Source organism: Penaeus monodon, chromosome 40, assembly GCF_015228065.2.
Source record: "Penaeus monodon isolate SGIC_2016 chromosome 40, NSTDA_Pmon_1, whole genome shotgun sequence".
In the NCBI taxonomy this organism is placed as follows: Eukaryota; Metazoa; Arthropoda; class Malacostraca; order Decapoda; family Penaeidae; genus Penaeus; species Penaeus monodon.
Genome location: NC_051425.1, coordinates 12,900,726 through 12,910,725, shown reverse-complemented (window position 1 = coordinate 12,910,725; position 10,000 = coordinate 12,900,726). Strand labels below are relative to the sequence as shown.

Sequence of the window (10,000 nt, the reverse complement as noted above, 5' to 3'; positions counted from 1 at the left end):
TGTGTGTGTGTCTGTGTATATTAGTAATTACATTTTTTATTTTCATTCACTTTTCAAGAGTATTTTTGGTGCCATATTATGTTTTAAATGCTGTGAAGAAGACTGTGTACATGGTTAGGTTACAAAACATTCTTGTTTTTCCCTCCCCAATACTACTTTCATTCAGAAACATTCCCTTAACTGGCAAGTCTCTGACATCACAGGTGCAGACACTCGCTGACCCGCTTTCACCACCCAAGAACTTGAAAGCCCAGAGAACGAGTCACGACAACAAGACCATGGTGATCACGTGGGAACCAGCCTGTCAGCAGCTTTTAGAATACAAGTTGCAGTACCTGGTGAGTGTCTGAGTCCATTTTGGGATTATCTGTATGCTTTTCCAGGAATTGACTCAGCAGAATGACACTTTGTTGAGGTTTGATCTGTACAATTTGTGGAGGTTTGATCTGTACAATGTGGTAAAAGGGTCCGATATGTAATTTTCCTCGATGCAGGAAAGGAATAATGAAGCATCTTTTATACCTTTGATGTGGAAGTTTATCTCAAAATTTTATTCATAAAAAAAGATCATTTATCCTATAGACATTTTCTCATCTACCTTATCAAAAGAAAGAAAATAATTTTTCTCAAAAAATTTCTCAGAATTTTAGCGTTAAATTTAATTACTCCCTATAACTGCTTTAATTTATCATTTTATTTTGTCATTAAAGATAGAAAATCATTGTTTTTGTGCATTTTATCCTGAAGTCTCTAAAAAATTTGTCATTATAAAATAGAAAATCATAGTTTTTGTGCAATTTTTCCCGGAGTGTCTCAAAATTTTATCCCTGAATGAATATTTCTTTACATTGCTTTATTTCAGCTCACAGTCAGGGATGTCCTCTTTAACAAGACTTCATACTATGAGCTCCCCAGTAAGAAGACTATGATCCAGACCCACACCATTGAATCACACTGGGGTGGCAAGTATCTAATCACCGTTCAGAATTCGCAGCCCAGTGCCCGTCCAACTCCACCTGTTGTCATTAATGGTCCCATGATCCCCCCGCCATATGAGCTCACCTACAACCCAAGTGATAACTCGTTCTTCTGGAAAAGGAGCAGGAATTTCCCACAGGAAATGACAAACCAGACGTAAGGTTCTATTAAAGATTGTTAGATTGTGAAGAGATCAAATAGTAGCCAGTTGTCAGTTTGTAAGTTCTCATAGATAGCTATCAGTTTGCAAGGTCTCATAGTAGACAGCTGTCACATTTTAAGGATGCCTGATAGTGGAAAGATGTCATCTTTGTGGAAATGCATATAGAATTGCAATGAAGCTATCTTTGGATATTTTCTCAGTTGATTAACAGTAACAAAAATAGCTAGCAGCACTTGAAATAAAGTGAACCATAAAGAATACAGCTAGCTCCTAATGTACATGCTCCTTGAATATAGTGTAAAAGTTTTGTTAAATATTTGATAAGTAATGCATTCTCAGGAATTACCTTATTTTCTGGTCTTGTTTGCAGTTCTTCCTATGTCCTTTATGTCTCAAAGAACATGAACATGAGTGATGCTACTGCCCATCCATGCAGTACCCCTCCTGTAAAAGTGGATAGCCTCTCACCTGGAGTCATCTACTATGCCACTGTGGCTTACAAAGATGTTGATGGGTATCTGTCACCACAGTCACACCCCATAAGGCTGGAGAAACCCATAGGTAAAGTGTTATGTAAAAGTGTTAAGTCGAATGATGTACTCCTTGAATCTTAATATTATGGAAGATGGAAAATACTAGGCTAAAGTTGAAATTAGCTCATGTCTTTAACACTCATTCATTATTCACCAGGTGACAAAATTGTGCTGTCACAAGGCAGTGTGGTTGGTGTCGGTATATCCGTGTTCCTGGTCGTGGTGGCGCTAATTGTGGTTGTAGGGGTACTTGGAGTCAGACATCGACGCTTAGCAAGGTCTTTCTTAACCTTTGCAAACACCCACTATGATCGCTCTCAAGGGACAACGCTCATCACCACGGACCATAACTTGGGTAAGTCAGTAGTTATATAAAATTCTCTCTAGAAGTTTTTCAGTTAATTGGAAAAAAACCTAGTTTCCGTTTCCTGTATTTGCAGTTCAGTTTGAATCCAAATGTGAATATAGAAGAAGCAACAGTGAGGCTTGATTAACCTTTATATACAAAATTTGAAGTCTTGGTGCTGGCTACCTGTACTGTTCATGTTTTTTTGTACAGATGGCTTCACAAGGGGTCAGTCAGTATGCACTACATGACTTCACCCTTTTTCACAATTCATTGAATTTTAGGAAAAAGTGTTTTAACTAATGATATTTACCCCTTAGATCTGGTTGCACCACCGCAATCACATGACCGAAATTCCGGGCATTAGGCTTACATGAGCAGATGCTCTGCCGGATGCACAGCTTGTAGGCGGGGCTCACACCTGTTATTTCCTCTTTTTTCACACAAGCGTTTTTAGCTTTTTTGCAATTTCGTAATGTCCATATTTGCTATTTGATTTGCATTATCCAGATGGTGATATACTGTTTTCTTTGCAAAGACTACATATCATCTCTAGGTAGCTACAAAGCAGTACAAGAAAAAGAAAAATATGTAGCACTTTGTTATTTGTATCATTTAAAAAAAATGTTCATAATAAGTTTTCTGTAATACATCCAAGAAAACAATGTTGAGCATAGAAATGACATCCATGGAGCTGCTGGCTCTTCCAGTCATGGCTCATGGACATTACATTCCACACTCGTACATCAATAGGAATAATGCAGAATGGCCAAATGAGTGTAATTAACCTCCGAAAAGGTTTGTGCATTCGTGGTAAGTTTTTCCCTTCACCTCGGCCTTCAGTTGAAATGCTTACGATGGCAGGTTTGCATCACCCGGCCTGCAGCCAGATTTTCCGGTGATGGCTTGTTCACCTGCCCTTCGAGCCAGATGTTAAAATTACGTGATGGTGACGTCACCCGGATCAAAGGGGTTAATAATGATACTGGTATTATTATTATTGATATTTATGGTCATTATAATGTTATTAACAATAATATTAGGAATAAAAAATAGAACAAATCCAAAATCAAAGGAAAAGGGTAAACAGGTGAGATACGTAGGAATAGTAATGGGCTTCTTGGTACTAAGCTCTTACGAAGCCATCTGTATGTAAACAAAATTAATAAACTAAAGTAGACATGGCATATATGTCTTGCCATCTCCACATCAGTTAGTTAATAACTCTTTAAGAGGGAAACATTAATCATTTTGCATTAAGGAGCATTTGTCTTTACCCAGTTCTTCCTGAGACTTGAACCTCCAATTTCAGACGAAGATGACGATTCTCCCATGATCCGTGGATTTTCCGACGACGAGCCCTTGGTGATAGCCTGATGTCGGCCTAGTCTGGCGTTTTTCGCTGCTGAATCTTCCGCAGTGGCTCCACAGCAGGTTTGAGGACAAGAAGGGCAAAGATGAATTGTGATAAGCTATTTTTGTTACTTTATTGTTTCACATGTATATTACAATTGTGATGGATGTATTGGATTAACACTAGTGAAGCTGGTTCTCTCGGTGAAATCCTAATATGGTTTTATTTAGTTCATTGGAGGTGTGAGTAGTGTGAATGTTAGGTGAAAGTTTTTATTCTGAGACCTTTGGTAGTAACCCCAAAATTAAAGAGCTAAGAGGTGTATGTAATTTTCTTTAGCTTTTTTTGTGCCGTAGATTCACAAATTCCATTTTGGCAAAGCTGTTTTATCATTTTTCTTTTGAGAGAGAGAGAGAGAGAGAGAGAGAGAGAGAGAGAGAGAGAGAGAGAGAGAGAGAGAGAGAGAGAGAGAGCAGAATTTTATAGGTATTGGCAAGATCTCCAGGCATTATTTGCATAATCCAGTTGGTCTTGTGATTTTATTTATGCAAACTTTTGGTCTCACAGTTAAGGTTGATCATATAACCGGTTATGATTCTGTAATATATGCACTTCACCCCCTTTAAAAAATATATAACATACTTGTGTTGTATGTTAACGCTTTTCACAGAATTTTTAAAAAGTATAACACATATATGACAAGAAGTTAGTATTAATGTGTTTTGGTATGCAACAGGTCAGTGTTTCTTTAAGATTATATACTATATTCAGACATTCCCCAAAACTCTTCATTGACAATAACAAATAAGTCAAAGTAATTATGATGTCTCATGTAATTATTAAGGCACACTATATGTATATCCTGAATTATGAATGTCTATTTAGTTAGTTCAGTGTTATTGCAACAAGTTACCCCACAGTCCACAATTCCACTGCTTAGCCTTCTCTTACGTTCAGTGCATATCACGGTTGCAGGTACCAATTTATATGCAGTGAATTCAGGACTCGGTGGCATTTGTTCTCAATGTCAGAGTTCAAAAGGGTATCTTTTGATTAGCTTTCAGGTCAAATGTTTTTTAAGTTTTATTTCCCCTGCCCCTTTTGACATTTTTGAAGACTCCTTACTTTAGCCGTGAAGATGATACTTTTCTAGAATTACAAATTTGTAAAGAACATAGTGTTAAGAAGTGTAGTGTGTTCCTTTTATTTTCTGCTTGAGGCAAGTTTTTCCCGTGAAATGTTGATTCACTGATTATAAAGAGTAAGGAATGTATAAAGCGGTGATAACGTTGTGATAAATAGATTATCTTAGCCTAAAGGTAATGAGGATAGTTCTAGGCGGCATTACTGTTTGCTTTTTTCCATTTCTCATTCACTCTTGAGTAAATGAAAATCTTTTGTTTGGGTAAATATTTGCTATTATTTATTTTCTTTTTTTGTGGATTTCATGTTAAGCATTAGTATTCCCTAAGAAGAATTATATCAGTTTAAATAAAAGGACAGATATTTTTTCCCTTTCAATTTTCAACAAATCAAGAATGTGAAAGTATGGAAGAAAAACCCACAATACAAAACTAGATTTATTGGAAGTGAGACTACAGTTTTGAAATCCACCTGGATTCCATCTTCAGATCTGAAGATGGAATCCAGGTGGATTTCGAAACTGTAGTCTCACTTTCAATAAATCTAGTTTTTGTATTGTGGGTTTTTCTTCCATTGTATCAGCACGGAAGAGTGTTTTGCTATTCATGTGAAAGTATGTCCAAATAAAGAGAAATTTGTTACTGTATCAATGGTATTGGAATTTGAATATGAAATCTTGAATAAAAGTTATGTTAAATGTTAGTAGTATTAACAATAAGGCAATGTGCAATTTAGAATATTTTATTTTTGAATTACACCCTTTAAGTTGCAAGAGTTACCTTGTTTTTTTTTCTCTCTGATAATTGGTAATGGTACATGTTAACTGTGCTCTCTAACTCTACAGTATGTGCAATGAGCCTGAGACACTTCCTTAATATATATATATATATATATATATATATATATATATATATATATATATATATATATATATACACATATACATATATACATATATACATATACATACACATACACACATACATACATATATACATATATACATATATATGCATATACATACATATACATACATATACATACATACACATACATATATATACACACACACACACACACACACACACACACACGTATGTATGTGTGCATATATGTAAAATATCACTTTCCAGTATAAACCATACCAAGGATCCAAACAGCTGTCTGTTTTTCATACTTTATTTGCATGTTCAGCCTCAATGCAATTACTTTCAAATAAAAATAATGCATTGATGACATGAACCATGCATGCCATTGTTAAACCCAGTAATGATGTTATTATTATGAGTCTTATGAACTGTGTTGATGTATATTTGCTTCAGATGTAATGATAATAAAGTGGAGAAAAGTACTTATTTTTTCAGTAATCCAGAATTAATCAGGGTTTATGTTGATTCTCTTCAAAGTTTGTTAACTGGATGAAGGGTGGGTTTCCTATAGATATTAAACTACCTTCCTAGCTGTTTTTTTTTTCTCTCTCTCTTTCTTCTTTCCTGCTCTGTTGTTGTTATCTTAGTGACAGTAAATGGGCCTTCTGATATAAAAGGTTAAAGAAGATGAAGAATTTGGAAACTGTTTTCAGACATAGCCAGAGAACTTTTTCTATATAATTACTCTTGAGTAATAGTATTACTTATAATGTTAGAAATTAAAAACATTGGTTGCAGGTACATATACTATCTTCAATAGATTTTTATGAATTTTATTGCAGCAGGTGGCACCATGAGGGCTTAGGCACCAAGAAGTCAACAAGGAGGGCCTAAGACCTCACCTGTTTTCTCTGTTCTTTGAATTTATGTTTTTCTGTTGCTCTTAATATTATAATAGAAAAAATATTTACATTATAATTGCTAGAAAGTTATTTCAATACTAATATATATAGATAATAAAAAAAAATCTCGGAAAATCAGGGAAAAGGGTAAACACATGAGATAGGTGTGACTAATAACTGACTCCTTGGTGACTAAGCACTTGCAGAGCCACTTATGTGTAAGCACAATAAAAAGCTACAGTGGCAAAGTTTGGTAGTTAAAGTGTATGATTAGGAATATAAATTTTTGATTCTTTAAATAAATATTCTCCTATGACCAAAGGGAGCACTAGAATGCAGCCCATCAGCCATGTATTCATAATAATGATTTACTAGAGAGATCCTCAAGTCTTTTTAATAGAAATTCAGCCATACTTGTTATATTTATGGACATCTTTCCCTGGCTTTTTGCAAGGCATGTGGACTATTCTATAAATAAATATTTCAAGCCGCACCAAATCACACATTTTGAATTGCTGACTATACCAGTTTGGGTTATTGTAACATCTACTTTTATTTTCCATGCATGTTTGAATGTGTGGATATGCCTGTCAAAACATATATGCATATTAAAAGATTTTTCAGATAGGTAAATGTCTTTTATTGTAATAAACAGTATCCATGGAAGGGGAATGGCAGTATGGAGAACACACATTGAAAGTTTCAAGACAGAAAGTATTTGGTTAGGGAATTATATTTTCCCACTGAAGTGACACAGCACAACTTCATGTGTAAGAAAATGGTTAAGTTTGCACATCAGAACCTTCATGATTTTTCACACTATACCATGACAGTAAAGATGGCCTTGACCAATTATTACAATGTGATAATGATTAATATAAATTTATATATTTTTAACCTCTTATCATAACTTCAATAATTTAATATCTCTTTAAATTATATAGAGAATCTGCAGTGACCAGCATTATACCAATAAAAAAAAAAAAAAAAAAAAAAAAAGTGGAAGCTTACGCATTATTATAAATTATGATATCTTTTGATTGAAAACTTATAAAAAAAGGACGAATACTTGAAGAGAATCCATACTTCCTAGTAAATGCTGGTAGTCACAAAAATGGAACTTGGAACGCACATATATGCACAGGATACAAGGGGTATTGGTGAATGAACTGAGCTGAAAAAGAAGAAATGTTACCAACATACTAAAGGACTCCATGACTAGCCACAGGACATGTTCAGTATATTTAACATGTGTTAATAGATGTCTCTCTAAAATATCCTTTGGTATGTTGGAAACAAAGAAACAATTGTTGAATCTACATTAGATGCAAAATATACACATCTACAGATTCTCCGTGTTGTGTAAAGTGAAGATTAAAAATCTTAAATCACTAACTACTTTAAAACATTAAAAAAAGAAAAAAAAAAAAAGAAAACCTGCTACAATAAATTGTCTTTGTTCACTTATTTACAAATTAATATTATATGTAACTATAAATTAAAGATAAAGGACAATAATAACATGTTACACTTTTTTAACATACTGTGATCTCATCAAAAATGAACAACATAAATAGAACTACATTAACCTGTTGCAAGTCAAGTACAGACAGACAGCTAAAAGCAATATTAACGATTAACAGGTTCAAAATGTTCTTGAGCGAGAATTTGAACAGGTTTGCGTGCCTAACATTTTTCAAGACGGTGTACTTAAATTATTAGACTAATTCCTTTTTAATACTTAACTGGTATGAAATGGGTATTTTTTATATATATTTCAAAAGACCTTCAAGAATATTTCAATTGGCTTAACCATAACTGGTTTGCAAGATATATGGAAAAAAATATTTGAGAGTAAAAAAATATCAGTAATAAGATTTCATTCAAGTACTGTGATGTCATTTTTATTTTTGCTGGAAATACTTTCATATTTTTATTATTTAAGATATCCCATGTGATATCTTAAATAGAAATAAAGTCTATTTAAGATGCTAACTACAGGTGCATATTCTCGGTTGTCCTGTATATGCAAATACTGTTGCAATATTTCTAGGTACAATTTGTGCATTTTGCACAAGTGGCATGGGAATTTTGAAAATATAATTATTATATGTTAGCTAATTCAGATCTAGTGTTTGCATGAAAAATGCTTTCCCAGCTACACTAGACTCATCAAATGAATTACTTGGAGCTAAACTTTATAAAAGTATCAAAACTAATACACTAGGTAGAACCATAAATTGAGTACCTTAAGTAAATCGCCGTTAATCTCCTTTACGAAAGTCAAACCTCCATGCAAGTCGCATATCATGTCTTCACAATTTTACTGCAGTTGGCGAGTAATCTCTCCAATAAGAAAAAAATCTATCAGAACACGCTTCCCTCAAATGGCACTTTCTATCGGCCAATGATCGTGGGTTCCTCCTCGATGGCGTACTGGTCGTCTGGTGCCTTCTCCTTCTTTCTCTTACGGGAACACACTCCGAAGGCAATGGCAGCGGCAGCCTGTGAACAAGGGAGTTCTTTGTACAATTTCAGTGCAGAGTTAGGGGTGTTTAGAAAGCGGCAGCCTATGAATAAGGGAGATCTTTGTATAATTTCAGTGTGGGGGTGTTTAGAAAACACTTTTTTTTTAAGTCTTATTATAGAACAGGTTGTGGAATAGGATAGGACAATTCTGAAAAATGGGGAGGATGGGGGTACAGCAACTCAAGAATTTCTAAAGGCTATCCCAGAACAGGTAGTGGAAAGGAGGGGCATTTTAGAAAAATATGGAGCACAGTGACTTAGAAATTACTAAAGATTAGACTCAAATAGATGAACAAAGGGGTGAAATGTAATATTTTAGGAAGTAGTGATTTATGATTTTTTAAAGAGTATCCCCGGCAGGTAACAAAAATGTTTTATGTCTCCCTGGTGTCCCCAGAGAGACATGGAAGTATTACAAAACTTCCAAAATACCAACTACTACTTAATTCTATTTACTTGTGTACATTTTCTGTGTTTTTGTGATAGCTCACAATGTGGTCAAATTTTAGGGATGTCATACCCTTTATGTGTGTTTGTGTCTCTGCATTTATACTTGTGTACCAATATGTAAAAGTGTATGTACATGCATGTGTATCTATATTCAAACATATTCAAGTGCTCACATGAATCACCCATCCCCATCCCCCTCCTAAAAGAAGAAGAAGGAGAAGAAGAAAAAGAATAAGAGAGAGAGAGAGAGAGAGAGAGAGAGAGAGAGAGAGAGAGAGAGAGAGAGAGAGAGAGAGACAGAGAGACAGAGAGACAGAGAGAGAGACAGAGAGAAAAAAAACCTGCAAGAACAAAACATAAAAAAACATTCACCTCTCCAATAAACGAGATCCAAGCCAGCATGAAGGAGAACCCATAGTGCCAAGTGGAACCAGGGGGGTGGCGACTGGGTAGATTCGCAGCCTGGTATTGGAAGAGTGTGACTGCCACCTCGATCACAATCAGAGCGCAACCGGCTGTTGAAGGAAACAGATGGAGAGTTATGGGGTGGGGGTGGAGTACAGATTACGAAATAGCATTAAGTCTGAGGAGGATATAAGGGTGGGAGAGAGAAATAAAAGATTATGAAAAGGATTATGTCTGAAAGAGGATATAAGGGAGGGAGAGAGATATAAAGATTTTAAAAGGATTATGTCAGAGGAGGATATAAGGGTGGGATAGAGATACTTAGACT

At 34.9% G+C, this 10,000-nt stretch overlaps 2 protein-coding genes across 4 annotated transcripts in view; one reads left to right on the top strand and one right to left on the bottom strand.

The window, feature by feature from the left end:
* Positions 1-5,410, top strand: part of LOC119598170 (sortilin-related receptor-like) — a 44,185-nt gene extending 38,775 nt beyond the window's left edge. For all 3 annotated transcript variants that reach the window (XM_037947810.1, XM_037947809.1, XM_037947808.1), the window contains 5 exons: positions 204-338; positions 863-1,134; positions 1,512-1,702; positions 1,832-2,029; positions 3,333-5,410. In XM_037947810.1, the coding sequence (XP_037803738.1) occupies positions 204-338; positions 863-1,134; positions 1,512-1,702; positions 1,832-2,029; positions 3,333-3,397 (861 nt within the window). In that variant the 3' untranslated portion in view covers positions 3,398-5,410. The remainder of the gene's footprint in view (positions 1-203; positions 339-862; positions 1,135-1,511; positions 1,703-1,831; positions 2,030-3,332) is intronic.
* Positions 5,411-6,911: 1,501 nt separating this feature from the next.
* Positions 6,912-10,000, bottom strand: part of LOC119598169 (voltage-dependent calcium channel gamma-7 subunit-like) — a 42,266-nt gene continuing 39,177 nt past the window's right edge. The window contains exons 4-5 of the mRNA XM_037947807.1: positions 9,640-9,782; positions 6,912-8,793 (exon numbers count right to left, since the gene is read on the bottom strand). Coding sequence (XP_037803735.1) covers positions 8,686-8,793; positions 9,640-9,782 — 251 coding nt within the window. The 3' untranslated portion in view covers positions 6,912-8,685. The remainder of the gene's footprint in view (positions 8,794-9,639; positions 9,783-10,000) is intronic.